Source organism: Ranitomeya imitator, chromosome 4, assembly GCF_032444005.1.
Source record: "Ranitomeya imitator isolate aRanImi1 chromosome 4, aRanImi1.pri, whole genome shotgun sequence".
Lineage (NCBI taxonomy): Eukaryota > Metazoa > Chordata > Amphibia > Anura > Dendrobatidae > Ranitomeya > Ranitomeya imitator.
This window is the reverse complement of record NC_091285.1, coordinates 522,675,780-522,695,229: the sequence shown is the minus strand read 5'-3', so window position 1 is coordinate 522,695,229 and position 19,450 is coordinate 522,675,780. Positions and strand designations below refer to the sequence as shown.

At 39.7% G+C, this 19,450-nt stretch overlaps 1 protein-coding gene across 3 annotated transcripts in view; it reads right to left on the bottom strand.

Moving 5' to 3' along the window:
• MAP1A (microtubule associated protein 1A) overlaps positions 1–19,450 on the bottom strand; it is a 362,456-nt gene that overhangs the window by 47,249 nt on the left and 295,757 nt on the right. For all 3 annotated transcript variants that reach the window (XM_069766123.1, XM_069766124.1, XM_069766125.1), the window contains 2 exons: positions 4,114–4,196; positions 2,406–2,546 (listed from right to left, as the gene is read on the bottom strand). In XM_069766123.1, coding sequence (XP_069622224.1) covers positions 2,406–2,546; positions 4,114–4,196 — 224 coding nt within the window. The remainder of the gene's footprint in view (positions 1–2,405; positions 2,547–4,113; positions 4,197–19,450) is intronic.

Here is a 19,450-nt window from a genome sequence, read left to right as displayed (position 1 = left end):
TGGGGGTTTTGTGTGAAATTATGTGCAATTCGCCTTTTTTTCTACTTTTTGTGCTGTTCCAATACACACAAAGGAAATAAACATGTATATAACAAAGCATGTGTAACAGCAATACTTTTCTGGGAGAAATACTTCATTTTTTGGAACAATTTCAAGGGTGCCAACACTTTCGGCCATGACTGTATAAGGTAGTCAAGCATGATTGGCAGCTTTTTGTGTACACTGTACATGGGCAGAAAGCTGCCAATCAGTGGTGTGGGCGGGTTATATTTGAGCTCAACATTAAGAGAACTGCTTGATCTGCAGCAGAGCAAATAGTGATTTTATCAAAACTACAATAAGCAGCCCAGTGATACATCGCTACAATCAATTTTTCTGCCCCTACATCACCCTGCTCTCAGATGGGGCAACAAAAACTTGGTGACAGATTCCCTTTAATAAAATTGTCAAATACATACTGTACATAAAATTTATGTTAATTAAGATCCATGTCAAGCTAAATTAGTACTTAACAATAAAATACAAAACCTCTTTACTATGACTCAATTTACTTTCTGCTATGTCAGATTTTTTTTAACACCTCAATATATATTGGCTGTATTACAGCAGTCTAAGAAAAGTTAAAAGGCTTATAGCAAGCAACAGTATATAAAATGTAAACAATATTTGCATTGCTGGAAACAATCATCATGTTGGACAAGAAGACACAATTTATAGAAAGACAAAGGCAAAAAAGACAAGGTATCTTACTATGATCGAGGAGAATACTGACACAACATCCTTCACGATAACAGAGAACTGTGAAACAGCACAGCTCTCTCATCCTGCCTGAGAATGATCAGTCTGATTAATGCAGGGCAAAAGAGAAAGCTAACAGGACCTGCACATATCTATAGTTTCTACTGCTGCACAGATGCTGAAGATTATAGCTATCTGAAGGATCTTTCAGGTCATGTAATCAGTTACATCCTTGGAAGAAACTTAAATACAGTATGTGGTAGGGTATGCTCAATGTGTGCGTATATGAGTCGCCTGTCAGGGCCGTGGGATACTCGGTACCAAGTCCGTTACTTAAAGGGATGTGTCATGGTGGCAAGCGACCCGGTCCGTGGCCCTGGGCGCCCATGTTAAAGGGACAGTCTTTAAAGGGGTTGTTGAAATAAAGTAAGTTCCTGACGCCTCCTGTTGTATTTGATTAGTAGGGACTGACGCTGCTTAAAGGGGTCCACTGGGGTGATGTTATGGCAGCAGGGATGGTATGGCTTCCCACAGGTGAAGCTGGGTCCCCAGGGTTCCCGATGTTTTAGGTGATGGTGAGTGGTGCGGAAAGAACGAGGACACAGGGTTGCAGTCTCTTTACCTCTTTAATGAAGAGATTCAGGCAGCCACAGTCCAGTGTACCGGATCACAGGTGCTGGCGATGGTCCGGCCGGCTTGGAAGCAAGTTGGGAGTTCCCCTTACCATTTGGGATTAGAAGCCTTCCTACTAGCGCTGTGGTGTGGTTCCTTGCTGCCTATAGCTGTCTAAGGTCCTCACAGTTCTCTCTGTCCTCCATGCAGGTTTGGACACAAACCTGTATGACAGGTGACTCAAGCCTTTTTCAGGGTCTCTATCACGACCCAGGCTCTATGTGTCCCTGTGTCTCCTGGGTGTTAGGGCGAACAGGTGATGTATAATCCAGCTGTCCTGCCAGTTTCTGCTATGTGTATTAGAGTCCCACAAAAGCCTTCCGGCTACCGGTGTCTGCGCTCAATCAGGGATGTAGCCCAGTCCCAGCTATTCTCCCCTGTTGTCACACTCCTGTGCTTCGCTCTCTGGCACGTTCGCTACAAGCTGTTCTTCCCTTCTGTCTCTCGCTATCTAGGAGCTGCAGCATTTCAGGATACATGGCCCCTCACCCGTCTTTCTGTCTCCGACTGCTCCAGTCTGCTGTCCGGCACCAACTCACAAATCTTCCCAACTGCCTAGCAACGTCTGTTGTCTGTTTGATGATGTAGGTAAGCGGTGTTGTAGCTGAGTTGTGTATTTGTGTAGCAGAGTTGTGAATGTATCAAGGTTGTATGTAGCAGAGAAGTGTCTGTAACAGATTTGAGAGTTAGCTTTTATAGCAGGGATGTGTGTACTGTGAAAGCAGCAGTGTTGTGTACATGTGTGCACTGAAGAGAGAGTACATAATGTGCGTATGTATATCATACACATGCTGCACAGCAACACTAACACTAGATGTATTACCTTCTTATTGTACCCTAGTGCATGCAAATCTGTGATATTAACACCTCAACTTCTTTACACTGTCAGGGAAGATTTAATTAGTAGGAAATATGTTTTTCATGTTTTCTGTTGCCTAAAGCTGGGGTTCATCTTATGGTCTTAAAAATACAATATTTGTCTTTCATATACTTACTTCTGGATCACTGAACACCTCCCCAAGTCTATGTAATGGAAAGGTACCACTTTGCAGAATTAAGTCTCCTTCCTGGTCAGAGCACTGGCCACTCAGAATAAGGAGCTTGTAAGCAGAAGGATCTGTGATCAAGGACCGTACCTAGTAGTAAAGTTAGAAATGCCCTTTAGTCAAATAATATATAATTTTAGAGATTCTATAAAATATAAATGATTTCCATGTAAAGTTTCTAATTAATAGGTTTGCAGAACTTTCCAATGGATAATTCTAAGCAGTTATTGTACATTGAACACTGAAGATCGAAGTTGAGCTCTACTGTAACCTTGTGTGTCTCAACTCTCCCTCGATGGAAGGTCCAGGGAAAAGAAGTCTCAGGTATGTAGATTGCCTACATGTCCCATCTTTTGTTCTCATGAGAGAACAGCTGCTGCCAGCGATGTCTGAATGAAGCTTATTTCCCTTCTCCTCACTGAGAACACATGCACTGTTAGTCAAGCTACGTGTAAGTGCGTGGAGAGATTGGGAGGAATGGCTATAAAGCATTTGGCCAACAGCTATCTGGGTTATACAGCCATCTTTACATCCAGTTCTTTTCCAAAGCTAAAGTTCTGCAGTTTTTCTCCTTAAAGGGTTATTACCATCTTCATAAATTAATATTGTAGAATAGTGCTTGTAAAAAACAAATTGCAATTTACTACTACCGTATATACTAGAGCATAAGCCAAGTTTTTCAGGCACCTAATTTTACCACAAAAAAATGGGAAAACTTTTTGACTCAAGTATAAGCCGGGTATGCATTATCCCCTCATCCTTATCCTGACTTGCACGGCTACCTCATCCCCATCCTGGTCTGTACGCCCCTCTCATCCCCATCCTGGTATGCATAACTCCCTCATCCCCATCTTTGTATGCATGGCCCTCTCATCCCTATTCTGGTATGCATGGTTCCTCATCCCTATCCTGGTCTCTATGGCCACCTCATCCCCATCCTGGTATGCACGGCCTCTTCATCCCTATCCTGGTATGAATGGCCCCCCCATCCCTATTCTGGTATGCATGGTTCCTCATCCCTATCCTGGTATGCATGGTCCCCTCATCCCTATCCTGGTCTGCACGGCCTCCTCATTCCTATCCTGGTCTGCATGGCTCTACCCTTACCCTTAACCTTTTTCCACTCATTTTGTCGATTTTCTTCTACTTCTTTTTTTGGGTATTCCCTTTCCCCTTTTTTCTCATGGATTATCGTAAAGTATGATTTCTTTTCTTTACACAGGCTTCAAGTAGCTACTTTATTCATTGTTCTCTATTTGTGTACTATTGACATGTTTCTTGTTATGAACAAAAAATTGCTTTTTTTCATGAATCCGTTTTGTCATTGCATGTACTAAATTTATTACCGTAATTTGTCAGTATGATTATATGACACACTCCTCCTTTCTATTTTTCCTGTACTTACCCATCTCCTGTTTAATTTAGTTCTGATGAAGGTCCCGAACAGGACCGAAACATTAAACATCATTGAATGCACAATAAAAAGGAACTTCATTTCACATATCAGTTCTATCTGAGTGCCAAGTTTTTTGACGTTGTGACTTACGGGCTGAATACCCTACTTGGGAACCTCGTTCTCAATTTCAAGAGTGTCGAATATGACTTTATACAATGATTTAATAAGAGTACAGATCATTTTCCTAATGATAGACAGTACCTCATAAACAATGCTGTCTGAGTTGGGATTCACCAGAATCACTGTCTCTAGAACATCACTTTGATGCTGCAAAGTCCTTTGGCCTACAGAAAAAAAATAATGTATTGTTAAATGGCACAACTGTCAATTAATCTCAGTACATAATTTGGTTTCTTTCATTCATTCATTCATTTAACCTCCACATAGAACACAGTTGAAAATTAAGGACTTTTCTATAATGTTGATTTGAGGAAAACAGTGATTTAAGTACAAGTAACAAAAAGCATTTTATTCATTTTACTCCCAAATCAGATTGTAATTTTCCTCCCACACAACACTTGTATTCAGCAAATGTAAGATATTATCTTCACAGCTGTAAGTGTTTCAGGAATTTACATTGGTACAAAGGGTACAACTAAGAAATCTCGACATCAAGTTGCAAAAAGAACATTTTTATAAAAATGTCTCATTAAAGTCAAACATGTAAATAATATAGATTATGTTGAGGTTTAATTTCTTTTGATATATTATTTTGTAGGGAAAAAACATGAAAAAATATCTTAAATATTTAAAAAAAGATCACTTGTTAGATCCTGTTCATTTCCATGGGAAATGGTTCATTGGGCTGGTATCATAAACACAACAACCACCTTTGGATTTGGCTTTGAGGCTGCTTCAAAAACTTCTACAAACTATGTGTGACTCCAACCTTAAAAATATGTGTTTGGTTTCTAATAAAATCGTTTTATATGGCACTGCACACCATCCAAACGTCAGAACTGCACGACAACACTATGCTCCCCGCTGGACTAAAATATTGTAGAGTTTGTGTTTTACAACATTCAATTTTTGTACAGACACTGGTGTAAAGACTATCACTAAAGTAGCATCAGTAACTACTGAGAGAAATGAGCTCAGAAGCCTGAAGAATTATGAATACAGCTCTGTACTGGAAGGGGTAAAAAGATATGATTCATCAAAGCTTTAAAGACAGAATTCTGGCATTGAATAGTTGAAAAACTTTTGCGCAAAGCAAGGCGGCGCAAAAATAGAATCTCAGTAAATTTAAATAATTAACAAAAACACCTTCAAAGGCTTCCTAAGCATTTAAAAAGGTCCCTTAGGCTCCACAATCATGGGGAAGAGTTCTGACTTGACAGATGTTCAAAAGGCAATCATTGACACACTTCGGATTTTAAAATCATTTTTCAAGCTGGTGTTATAAAGTATTCTAAATTACTGAGATAATGATTTTTGGGTGTTCATTGGCTGTAAGCCATAATCATCAACATTAACAAAAATAAACACTTGAAATAGATCACTCTATTTGTAATGACTCTACATAATATATGAGTTTCACTTTTTGTATTGAAGAACTGAAATACATTAACTTTTTGATGATATTCTAATTACTTGAAAAGCACTTGTAGGTCTTCTTTTTTGTAGGAAAAAAACTTTAGCTCAAAAAACAAAAAAATCCGATGTTCTTAATGGTTTAATAATCTTTGTCCATTTAGACGGTAAGATTATCATGAACAAGAGTTCCTAGGAATACTGGTTTCACGATAAACTTGCAATTTAAACAGGCTGTTGATAACTTTATGTGTTGTACAAAAGATCATCATTCTCAGCAGCACATCATCCTGGGTAAACAGACATAAGGCAGCCTGTGCCGATGGAGCAATCAGTTACAGATTGCTCAGTATGCATCATTAAGAGCAGTATGATGGTGAAAACGGGGTATTAAACCACAGTCGAACAGTAAATATTTACCTATTGGTAGTGGTTAAATGCCACAGAAAAGGGCAATGTAAATCCACCCTTTCACTTCAGTAAGGCTCATACTCCATATGAAACCTGTTTTTTACAACGGAAATGCCTCCCATTAGTTACAGGATAATAAAGAATACAGGATAAAAAGGAGTTAATGAGAACCTAGCACTAGGCAAGATGAAAAACTACCCAGCTGCCTGGTTTGGTAAACAACTACCACCCATCGCTTGAAAAATGTATGAAAAGATAAAGAAGTCCAAACAGCACTTCAGCCAGATTAAGGTGTGCACATATAGTATAATATAGAATACACTTGTGTATTGTATAGCTTATCGGAATCAGGGTAAGCAATATTTTCATGGGGTGTAGATCACTAGCCAGTGCATCTATAAAAGTTAACCCCTTAATGACCAAGCCAATTTTGACCTTAATGACTATGCCAAATTTTACAATTCTGACCAGTGCCACTTTACGAGGTTCATAACAAAAGGGTTGGATCACAAGTATCCATACACACCACTCAAATAGAGGTATAATATAAAAGTACATTTTATTGAAAGATATATAGGACAAAAATTCATTAAAATATTAACTGACATACATAAAGTAAGAGGAAAAGAGTGTACTCAAGTAAACCACAGATGGTAGAGTGGGAAAGTAACAGGTTATGGGATAGTACAGAGACTTACATAGCACACATCTCTCTCAGAGATATTATATATAGCCTCCTACTCATGCTAAATATAACAGATCATAAAGTGCTAACAGTGCAAAAAGTGCAGAGCAGAGTATCGCATGTAAAATCTAAGACATGCCCATCAGAATCAGATGCCCGTCCACAGTACCACTAACGCCCCGATGCGCGTTTCATGGAATGCTTTCTCAAGGGGAGGTGTGAGAGTCATGTGCTACCTCATCCGGCTTTTATCACCCATCAAAATGTGTCTAAGGCGAATTGTAAATTGCGCATGACGCCACCGCCCCCGGGTCCCAGGTGCATTGATTACCGGCCCTCGATCCCGGCATGCGGGGAGGAAATCCTCCATGACGTCACTTCCACCTACCGGCAGTTAGTAGTTGATCAATGCAGGGATCCCGGGCATAGTGCACATGTGCGTCACCATTTTTTTGAAGACCAAGGATAGGTAACATAGTAACATAGTAACATAGTTAGTAAGGCCGAAAAAAGACATTTGTCCATCCAGTTCAGCCTATATTCCATCATAATAAATCCCCAGATCTACGTCCTTCTACAGAACCTAATAATTGTATGATACAATATTGTTCTGCTCCAGGAAGACATCCAGGCCTCTCTTGAACCCCTCGACTGAGTTCGCCATCACCACCTCCTCAGGCAAGCAATTCCAGATTCTCACTGCCCTAACAGTAAAGAATCCTCTTCTATGTTGGTGGAAAAACCTTCTCTCCTCCAGACACAAAGAATGCCCCCTTGTGCCCGTCACCTTCCTTGGTATAAACAGATCCTCAGCGAGATATTTGTATTGTCCCCTTATATACTTATACATGGTTATTAGATCGCCCCTCAGTCGTCTTTTTTCTAGACTAAATAATCCTAATTTCGCTAATCTATCTGGGTATTGTAGTTCTCCCATCCCCTTTATTAATTTTGTTGCCCTCCTTTGTACTCTCTCTAGTTCCATTATATCCTTCCTGAGCACCGGTGCCCAAAACTGGACACAGTACTCCATGTGCGGTCTAACTAGGGATTTGTACAGAGGCAGTATAATGCTCTCATCATGTGTATCCAGACCTCTTTTAATGCACCCCATGATCCTGTTTGCCTTGGCAGCTGCTGCCTGGCACTGGCTGCTCCAGGTAAGTTTATCATTAACTAGGATCCCCAAGTCCTTCTCCCTGTCAGATTTACCCAGTGGTTTCCCGTTCAGTGTGTAATGGTGATATTGATTCCCTCTTCCCATGTGTATAACCTTACATTTATCATTGTTAAACCTCATCTGCCACCTTTCAGCCCAAGTTTCCAACTTATCCAGATCCATCTGTAGCAGAATACTATCTTCTCTTGTATTAACTGCTTTACATAGTTTTGTATCATCTGCAAATATCGATATTTTACTGTGTAAACCTTCTACCAGATCATTAATGAATATGTTGAAGAGAACAGGTCCCAATACTGACCCCTGCGGTACCCCACTGGTCACAGCGACCCAGTTAGAGACTATACCATTTATAACCACCCTCTGCTTTCTATCACTAAGCCAGTTACTAACCCATTTACACACATTTTCCCCCAGACCAAGCATTCTCATTTTGTGTACCAACCTCTTGTGCGGCACGGTATCAAACGCTTTGGAAAAATCGAGATATACCACGTCCAATGACTCACCGTGGTCCAGCCTATAGCTTACCTCTTCATAAAAACTGATTAGATTGGTTTGACAGGAGCGATTTCTCATAAACCCATGCTGATATGGAGTTAAACAGTTATTCTCATTGAGATAATCCAGAATAACATCCCTCAGAAACCCTTCAAATATTTTACCAACAATAGAGGTTAGACTTACTGGCCTATAATTTCCAGGTTCACTTTTAGAGCCCTTTTTGAATATTGGCACCACATTTGCTATGCGCCAGTCCTGCGGAACAGACCCTGTCGCTATAGAGTCACTAAAAATAAGAAATAATGGTTTATCTATTACATTACTTAGTTCTCTTAGTACTCGTGGGTGTATGCCATCCGGACCCGGAGATTTATCTATTTTAATCTTATTTAGCCGGTTTCGCACCTCTTCTTGGGTTAGATTGGTGACCCTTAATATAGGGTTTTCATTGTTTCTTGGCATTTCACCTAGCATTTCATTTTCCACCGTGAATACCGTGGAGAAGAAGGTGTTTAATATGTTAGCTTTTTCCTCGTCATCTACAACCATTCTTTCCTCACTATTTTTTAAGGGGCCTACATTTTCAGTTTTTATTCTTTTACTATTGATATAGTTGAAGAACAGTTTGGGAAAAGTTTTACTCTCCTTAGCAATGTGCTTCTCTGTTTCCTTTTTGGCAGCTTTAATTAGTTTTTTAGATAAAGTATTTTTCTCCCTATAGTTTTTTAGAGCTTCAATGGTGCCATCCTGCTTTAGTAGTGCAAATGCTTTCTTTTTACTGTTAATTGCCTGTCTTACTTCTTTGTTTAGCCACATTGGGTTTTTCCTATTTCTAGTCCTTTTATTCCCACAAGGTATAAACCGCTTACACTGCCTATTTAGGATGTTCTTAAACATTTCCCATTTATTATCTGTATTCTCATTTCTGAGGATATTGTCCCAGTCTACCAGATTAAGGGCATCTCTAAGCTGTTCAAACTTTGCCTTCCTAAAGTTCAATGTTTTTGTGACTCCCTGACAAGTCCCCCTAGTGAAAGACAGGTGAAACTGCACAATATTGTGGTCGCTATTTCCTAAATGCCCAACCACCTGCAGATTTGTTATTCTGTCAGGTCTATTAGATAGTATTAGGTCTAAAAGTGCTGCTCCTCTGGTTGGATTCTGCACCAATTGTGAAAGATATTTTTTCTTGGTTATTAGCAGAAACCTGTTGCCTTTATGGGTTTCACAGGTTTCTGTTTCCCAGTTAATATCCGGGTAGTTAAAGTCCCCCATAACCAGGACCTCATTATGGGTTGCAGCTTCATCTATCTGCTTTAGAAGTAGACTTTCCATGCTTTCTGTTATATTTGGGGGTTTGTAACAGACCCCAATGAGAATTTTGTTACCATTTTTCCCTCCATGAATTTCAACCCATATGGACTCGACATCTTCATTCCCTTCGCTAATATCCTCCCTTAAAGTGGACTTTAGACAAGACTTTACATAGAGACAAACCCCTCCTCCTCTCCGATTTTTACGATCCTTTCTAAACAGACTGTAACCCTGTAAGTTAACTGCCCAGTCATAGCTTTCATCTAACCATGTCTCGGTTATTCCCACTATGTCAAAGTTACCTGTAGATATTTCTGCTTCTAGTTCTTCCATCTTGTTTGTCAGGCTTCTGGCGTTTGCGAGCATGCAGTTTAGAGGATTTTGTTTTGTTCCAATCTCCTCACTGTGGATTGTTTTAGAAATGTTCTTACCTCCCTTCTGAGTATGTTTTCCTGGGTCGTCTTTGTACGAGTCTAATGTTTTTCTTCCCGTCCCCTCTTCTTCTAGTTTAACGCCCTCCTGATGAGTGTAGCGAGTCTTCTGGCGAATGTGTGTTTCCCAGGTTTGTTGAGGTGTAGTCCGTCTCTGGCGAGGAGTCCATCATACCAGTAATTCACACCGTGGTCCAGGAATCCAAATCCTTGTTGTCTGCACCATCGTCTTAGCCAGTTGTTTGCATCAAGGATCCTGTTCCATCTCCTGGTGCCATGCCCATCTACTGGAAGGATAGAAGAAAAAACTACCTGTGCATCCAGTTCCTTTACTTTCTTCCCCAACTCTTCAAAGTCCTTGCAGATTGTCGGTAGGTCCTTCCTTGCCGTGTCATTGGTGCCAACATGTATCAGAAGAAATGGGTGGACGTCCTTGGAGCTGAAGAGCTTTGGTATCCTATCGGTCACATCCTTGATCATCGCACCTGGAAGGCAGCATACTTCTCTTGCAGTTATGTCCGGTCTGCAGATGGCTGCTTCTGTGCCTCTCAGTAGTGAGTCTCCCACCACCACCACTCTTCGTTGCTTCTTGGCTGTACTTTTTGCTGTCACTTGTTGCTGTGTGCCCTTTTCTTTTTTGCTTGCTGGTATTGCTTCATTCTTAGGTGTGCCATCTTCATCCTCTACAAAGATTTGATATCGGTTCTTCAGTTGTGTGGTTGGTGATTTCTCCATGGTCTTCTTGCTTCTTTTGGTCACATGCTTCCACTCATCTGCTTTTGGAGGTTCTCTGACACTTTTTGCACCTTCTGTGACCAGTAGAGATGCTTCTGTTCTGTCTAGAAAGTCTTCATTCTCTTTGATGAGTTTCAAAGTTGCTATTCTTTCTTCCAGACCCCGCACCTTTTCTTCTAAAAGGGCCACTAGTCTACACTTCTGACAGGTGAAATTGGATTCTTCTTCTGGTCGATCTGTGAACATGTAGCACATGCTGCAGCTCACCATGTAGGTTGTCACATCTGCCATGTTGCTCCTAGATCCTGCTGACTTGCTGTGTGTTTTCCTTCTTGTGTAATCTACTCAGCCAAGCTCTCTTGCAATAATGTCCTACAGGCAAAAATTCCGTTTGGTGATGCTTTCGAAGCATTTTTACTTGTTTGGTATTTAGGTATTTTTACTTGTTTGCAATATATGCATGTGATAAAAACAAGGGGGCTTCGATTATATGGCCATACCGATGTCAAATGTGACATACTAATAATGCAGCAAGCAGGAAAATTTGTTTGAATATAAAAAATACATATCTCATGCCCACATAGTAATTCAAATATCCCAATACTTGCATAAGGAGCAGAGATATCCCAACTGTAGAGACACAAAAGAATCTTGTACTTGAACATACGTGCTCAATTTACACAAAAATCCCGTCACCCATATCAGCATATATATGGTCATAAGAAGAGAAGAGAAAAAATACCGTAAGCACCATTTTAACCTCCATATTATTCAAGAAATACAAAAATTAGATAAATAATGGTATCAGCGATCTCTTCCTATCTATTCCAGCTTGTACCCCATACTGATCAGAGAATTCCCATCATAGGAGGTGAATATCACAGAATCACTCAGCGCAAGCAAGATGGATACGGACAAATTACTAAGAGTAAAGGAAAAAAATAACACAAATTAATAAAAAACATGACAAACACACACAATTAAGTTAAAAAGCAGAGAGCTGTAAAAAATGGTGCAAAGCTCAGTTTTTCATTCAGTCCAGCTGGGGACATAATATTCAGCTCAACAATCCACCTAACTTCAGATTGTGCCAGCATCTGTTTTAGATTACCACCCCTTATGCCACCATACACTGTCAATGCCTCTCACTTTGAGGCCGCTGGGATCAGAGTTATGGAATGTGAAGGATCGTCCACCTCCCTCAACGCAAAGATGTCTCTAACGAGTTCCCTTACTCTGACCCGCAGCTCTCTGGAGGTCAAGCCAATATATATCTTGGAACACGGGCATTGAGCAAAATAAATTACGCAGGATGTTGTACAGGAAATATAATGGGTAATGGTGTATTCTCAAGTCCCATTCGCTGAGCAAAAGGTCTCAGCTCTCTGAATATTATTGAGATTGCACGCCATACAATTCCCACACGGATAGCAGCCCCACCTGTTTTTTGGCACCAAACAGGCCTGTGCGAGGGGTGACATAATGGCTTTTAACCAAGTGATCCTTTACATTTTTACCCCTTCTTGCTGTTATGAGGGGCATCTTTGAGATTTCTTTACTCAAAATAGGATCAGTTTGGAGGACTGGCCAATGTCTGCTCAGAATTTGGCGAATTGTATCCCACTCGTAGTTGAAGGTAGTAATAAACCTAGTTTGTAGGTCCCCTTTATTTTTGGTGCCTGAATTACAGAGTAGTTTTTCACGTGGGGTATATTTAGCTCAGTGATATCCATTTTTTAGATTTCTTAAAACCATACCCTCTCTCAGAGAATTGAATCTTTAGATCTTTGGCCTGTTGTTCAAATTTATCTTGTGTAGAACAAATGCGTTTAGCCCTCAAAAATTGGCCAATGGGGATGGCTATAATAGTCGAGTATGCATGTGCAGAAGAGGAATGTAGTAACTAATTAACTGATGTTTCCATGCGATGGATGTCAGTCTGAACTGACCCCTCACCATCGACAGATAAAGCAATGTCCAAAAAATCTATATTTTGTCGATGCCATTTATACATCAACCTAATATTGAAAGGGTTTCTATTGAGATTGGACATAAAGTCATCAAGTCCAGAGACCAGACCCTGCCAAATAAATAGCAGGTCATCGATACAGCGAAGCCAGCACTGCACATGGTCGGCGGAGCACGCCACCTCACCCCGAAAAACCTCCCTCTCTCAGTACCCGCCCCCATGGCAGTGCCGCGCTTCTGCAAGTAATACCGGTCTCTGAAAGTGAAAAAATTGTGATTTAGCACAAATTGTAATAGCTCCAATATCAAATCAGTGACGGATCTGTCCAGGCTGCCTATCTCCAAGAAAAATCGTGCAGCCCATAATCCATCATTATAATCAATACACGTATAGAGGGACTCGACGTCCGCGGTGACCAGAAGCATGTCAGAATCCAAGGTTAAGCTGTCGAACCTCACCAGGACATCCGTGGAGTCCCTGACATAAGAGAGTAGGGTCTCAACCAGTGGTTTAAGGTAATAATCAATGAATTTACACACTGGTTCACAGAGCACCCCCATGCCAGAGACTATAGGACGCCCCGGGGGGTCGAGCGACGGGATCCTTATGGATTTTAGGAAGGAGGTAGAATGTAGGAATCTTGGGGTATTTCACCATCAGACCATCTAGAATTTTTTTAGGGATAATGCCCTTTTCATAGGCCTCATTAAGAATTAGAAAGAGCTGCTGAGAAAATACCTGAATAGGGTTTTGAGAGAGGGGTGAGTAATATTCCCTCACTTTCAGCTGTTTGAACACCTCTCTCTCATGCTTGTCAATTGGCCAGATCACGACATTGCCTCCCTTGTCAGCCGACTTTATAACTACGTCATCAAGAGACTTCAGGTTATAACTCTGGAATGCTTCAATGGATCCCGCTGATTCTGAGATTATTTTTTTGTGACATATTGTACTTCATGATAGTGGTAAAATTTATTCGATTATTATAACTTGCATTCATTTGTGAAACAAAAATGAAATGTGGCAAAAATTTGGAAAATTTTGCAATTTTCAAACTTCGAATTCTTATGCCCTTAAATCAGAGAGTCATGTCTCACAAAATAGGTAATAAATAACATTTCCCACATGTCTACTTTCCATCAGCATAATTTTAAAACCAATTTTTTTGTTACGAAGTTATAAGGGTTAAAAGTTACTAGCGCTTTTTCATTTTTCCAACAAAATTTACAAAACCATTACTTTTTAGGGACCACATCACCTTTAAAGTGACTCTGATGTGTCTACATGATAGAAAATACCCAAAAGTGTCAACATTCTAAAAACTGCACTCCCTAAGGTGCTAAAAAACACATTGAAAAAGCTTATTAACCCTTCAAGTGCTTCACAGGAATTTTTGGAAAGTGGAAAAAAAATCCCAATTTTTTTTTTTCACAAAAAATTTACTTTAGACCAAATTTTTTTTATTTTCATAAGGATAACAGGAAAAAAAATGGATCCCAAAATTTGTAGCAATTTCTCCTGAGCGTGTCGATACCCTATATGTGGGAGAAAACCACTGTTTGGGCGCACGGCAGAGCTCGGGAGGGAAGGAGCTCATATGAGTTTTTTAATGCAAAATTTGCTGGAATAATTAGCGGATGCCACATTTGGAGAGCCCCTGATGTGCCTGAACAGTGGAAAACCCCCACAAGTGACACCATTTTGGAAACCACACCCCTCAAGGATTTTATCTGGGGGTATAGTGAGCCTTTTGAACCCACAGGTGCAACACAGAATTTGATACCATTAGGTCATCATGTTGAATATGTCATCATTAGTGTTAAGTGCAAGTGCTTGCTACAACAGTTTGCATCGAGTGCTCGGGTATGCACCGAATATCGCAAGTACTTGAGTGACATGCTCAAGTCCCTGCCCCACATGTTTTACGGCTGTTAGACACCCCAAAAAATTGCAAGGATCTGCGATACTCTACACATACCAGAGAACCTGATACAAATTCGAGTAGCGAACACTTGCGCTCAGCAATAGCATTCTTATCGTAATTTCTTTTGAACTTTTGAAAAAACTCCAGTTCTAACCCAACCCTAACACAACCCTAACACACCCCTAACCCTAACACAGCCCTAACCTCAACCCCAACCCTAAGCTCAACTCTAACCCTAACACACCCCTAACTCTAACACAACCCTAACCCCAACCCTAACTTTAACACAACCCTAACCCCAACACAGCCCTAACCCCAACCCTAACACACCCTTAACCCTAACACAGCCCTAACCCTAACACAGCCCTACCCTTATCAAAGCCCAAACCCTAACCCTAAGCTCAACTGCAAATATTTTATCATTTTTATCTAAGATGGTGACAAAGGGGTATGATTGACTATTTTTTTTATTTTGATCACTGTGATAGGATCTATCACAGTATTCAAAAGGAACCAATAGGACAAATTTCCTATTGTTGAAGGGTACTGGCCAGCAGATCTTTTTCCAGGAAGATGATGCTGGGCTGGGGGATGGGTCAGGAGGGCCCGGGGATGGTGGAGATAACAGGTGGTCTCAAGGGGCATCATTTCTCAATCCTCTGACATGTATATCATGTCAGGAGAAAGAAATAATTTAAACAGCCGACACACTTTTTTTTTGATTGCCGCTATTCACTGAATAATGGCAATCATGTGATTGGACATTGGAAAATCCAACCCTGATCATGATTCTGGGTGGTGCTACAGCCTTAGTCCCTGTTTTAAAACGGCAATGAAGGAATAAGTACCCTTGACGGCCGCCGTTTTAATGCGTATCGGAGGTAGCTAAGGGGTTAAGATGCTAATAAAAGCCCTGTTTACCAAAAGGTTTACTGTACAAATGGCTAGTACCATGGGCTATAGCAATGCATGCCCTGGGCTATTTAAGCAAAAAATTGTTAAGTACAATAAAGACATCTGGAGGTGGCAGATGCTAGAAGCCTCTAGTGATTTTAGTGGGAGGGGGATCCATCCTCGGCTAGATAGTGTATCCTAAAGCAATCAATGGCTGACTCTACAGGAGAAAGCTGGCTACTATATGCTTTAACAGATGTTGATTTTGTATCGTGTTTCACTTAAAAACTACTGCTAACTATGACTGTAATTTAGTAATCCTAACCCTCATCAATCCAAAATGAATGATGTACCTCTGCTCCTCTCAGTATTTCAATAGTGATATCATACATATTAGTATATTTGCATATTTATTTATTTATTTGTAGAATTGGTCCTGGTTTCTAATTCTCTGAATTATAGTAGACAGAAATAACTCTAAGCCAATGAACAATAATTTCTCCTAATACATCACATGATATGTGCCACACAGTAGACAATGTAATTTACCATTTTATGCCCGAGCCTGTTTCCATATTCATGACCAGGCAAAGTTTTACAATTCTGATAAGTGTCACTTTGTGTGGTAATAACTTTGGAACGCTTCAACGGATCCCATTGTTTCGGTTTTCTTGTGACATGTTGCACATTCATGACAGTGGTAAAATCTGTTCAACTTAACTTGCGTTTATTTGGGAAAATATCAGAAATTTGGTGAAAATTTGGAAAATGTATCAATTTTCAAACTTTCAATTATTATATATCATTAAACCAGTAAGTCATGCTGTACAAAGTAATTTATAAATTACATTTCCCATATCTTCACCTTACATCTGCAACATTTTTTAAACATAATTTTTATTTTGCTAGGAAGTTAGAAGGGTTAAAAGTTGATCAGCAATTTCTCATTTTTCAACAAAATTTACAAAGCTATTTTTTAAGAACCACATCACATTTGAAGTGACTTTGGGGGCATATGTGACAGAAAATACCCAGAAGCAACACCATTCTAAAAACTACACCCTGATCAAACCCACATCCAATAAGTTTAATAACCCTTCAGGTGTTTCACAGGAATTAATGCAACGTAGAAGAGAAAAATGAACATTTTTTTCACAAAAATTTTACTGTAGCCCCAAATTTTTTCTTTTCAAAAGGGTAACAGGAAAAATGGAACCCCAAAATTTGTTGAGCACGCCAATACCCCGTATGTGGAGGAACACTGCTGTTTGGGCACAAGGCATGGGCTCGAAAAGGAAGGAGCCCATGCCTTGAAATAAAAAATGGTTGGAATCTAGCGCGGACACCATGTCACGTTCGGAGAGCCCCTGATGTGCCTACACACTAGAAAAAAAAAACAACCCTATTTTGGACTCTCAAAGAATATATCTAGATGTGTGGTGAGCACCTTGAACCCCCAGATGCTTCACAGAAGTTTATAATGTAGGGACGTGAAAATAAAAAAAATCACATTTTTCCCACAAAAATGTTCTTTTAGACCCAATTTTTTTTATTTTCACAAGGGTAACAGGAGAAAATGGACCCCAAAACTTGTTGTTCAATTTCTACTGAGTACGCTGATACCCCTTATGTGGGGGGGAACTACTGTTTGAGCGTTCGGCAGGACCCAGAAAGAAAGGAGCACCATTTGACTTTTTAAAAGCAAAAATGATTGTAATCGACAGCGATAGCCATGTCGCATTTGGAGAGCCCCTGATGTGTCTAAACAGTGGAAACTCTCACAACAGACCCCTCAAAGAATGTATCTACTGTAGATGTGTGGTGAGCACCTTGAAGCTCCAGGTGCTTTACAAAAGTTTATAACGTAGAGCTGTGAAACTAAAAAAAATCAATTTTTTCCCACAAAAATGTTCTTTATGTTCATTCTATTTTATTAAACATTTTATAAACAAAAAATATATTATATGAAAAATAATAATATATAGAATTATAGAAAATATCTAGCATTCAAAATGAGAATACCACTTTTAACCGTAAGTCAAACATTCCATGGTAGACAATGACAGTAACCATATGGCGAATGCCAACAAGGTATTCAAGAAAGGAAGTATCCTCTATATTATGTGGAAGAAAGACATAGGATAAGAAAAAAAAGGAAAGAAAGACAAGGGAAGGAAAAAAATAGGGAACGAAAAGGGGTTACGGATAAAGGGATCCTTAAAATCATATATATATATATATATATATATATATATATATATATGTATATATATGTATATATATATATATTTATATATTAATGCGCAAATTCTTATGTAACTGTAAAAGTCAGCGGAACAAATTATGGAAATCAGGTGAGTCCTGAAATAAAATCCATCCACTCCAAATATTTGGGGGTCCATTTGGATAGCAAACTGGACTGGAGATGCCACTCAGAGTTTGTCTACAAGAAGGGAATGAGCAGATTGTATTTTCTAAGGAAACTGAGGTCTTTTAATGTGTGCAGCAAAATGTTAGAAATGTTCTACCAATCTGTAGTGGCAAGTGCCATCTTTTTTGCACCCCAAGTAGTGTGCGGGCCTCTGATGCTAATAAGCTGAATAAGATTATCAAGAAGGCAAGTTCTGCTGTGGGCTGTAATCTGGACTCTTTTGGGGAGGTAGTGGAGAGAAGAACTCTGAAAAAATGTATGGCGATTATGAACAATAATGCACATCCATTATATGAGCTATTCATGAGACAGAAGAGCACCTTCAGTAACCGGCTAATACTTCTGAGGTGTAAGAAGGAAAAATATAGGAAATCGTTTGTGCCAACTGCTATGGGAATGTACAATAATAACATTAGGGTTAAACCACCAAGGTGAAAGTCTACTTATTTCTCTACATTCCAGTTCACTCGTTGTGTATGTCCTATTCTAATCTATAATGTATAATGTTCTTCTGTCAACAAACTGTCATGTCAACTATGTAATTCCTTTATGTTTTTTATGATTTAAGTTGTGCTGCTGTGATACCATAATTTCCCACGGGATCAATAAAGTGTATCGTATCATATCGTATCCTTCTAAATACATTGTTTGCTCCATTGCAGTCTGCAGACAGCTCCTCCATTCTACACAGATTGACCATTTCCTTATGCCAGTCTAATATGTCAGGGGTGTTTGTAAGTTTCCAAAACCGCGGGATTACCATTCATGCTGCTGTTAGACAAAACTAAAGAATATCTCTTTTCTGAGACCCGATTGAAGAAGGTAAAATTGACAGAAGAGCTATTTGAGGGGACCTTTCTACACTGTTTCCCGAGAACATGGACACCAAAATTTGTTAGGCAATTTCTCCTGAGTATACCGATACCCCATATGTGGGGAGGAAACTGCTATTGAGGAACAATGCAAAGCTCAAAAGGGAAGAGTGCAGTGAGCATGTTGACACCAAATGTGCCTCATAGAAGTTTATAACATTGGGCGGTGAAGAAAGAATAATTGCATTTTTAACACTAAAATGTTGTTTTAGCCACAAATTTTTATTTTTTGTAAGGGCTAATAGGAAAAATGGACCTCTCAGATTGCTGTGCAATTTCTCCTGAGTGTGCCAATACCCTATTTGTAATCGGGAAATACTTTTCAGGAATAGTGCAAAGCTCAGAAGAGAAGGAGTGCCATATTATAGTACAGATTTTACTTTTAGGCTGCCGTCACACTATCGGTATTTGGTCAGTATTTTACATCAGTATTTGTGAGCCAAAACCAGGAGTGGAACAATTAGAGGAAAAGTATAATAGAAACGTATGCACCACTTCTGTATTTATCACCCACTCCTGGTTTTGGCCTACACATACTGAGGTAGAACACTGACGAAATAAGTGTTGGATAAGTTGGAAACTTGGGCTGAAAGGTGGCAGATGAGGTTTAACAATGATAAATGTAAGGTTATACAATGGGAAGAAGGAATCAATA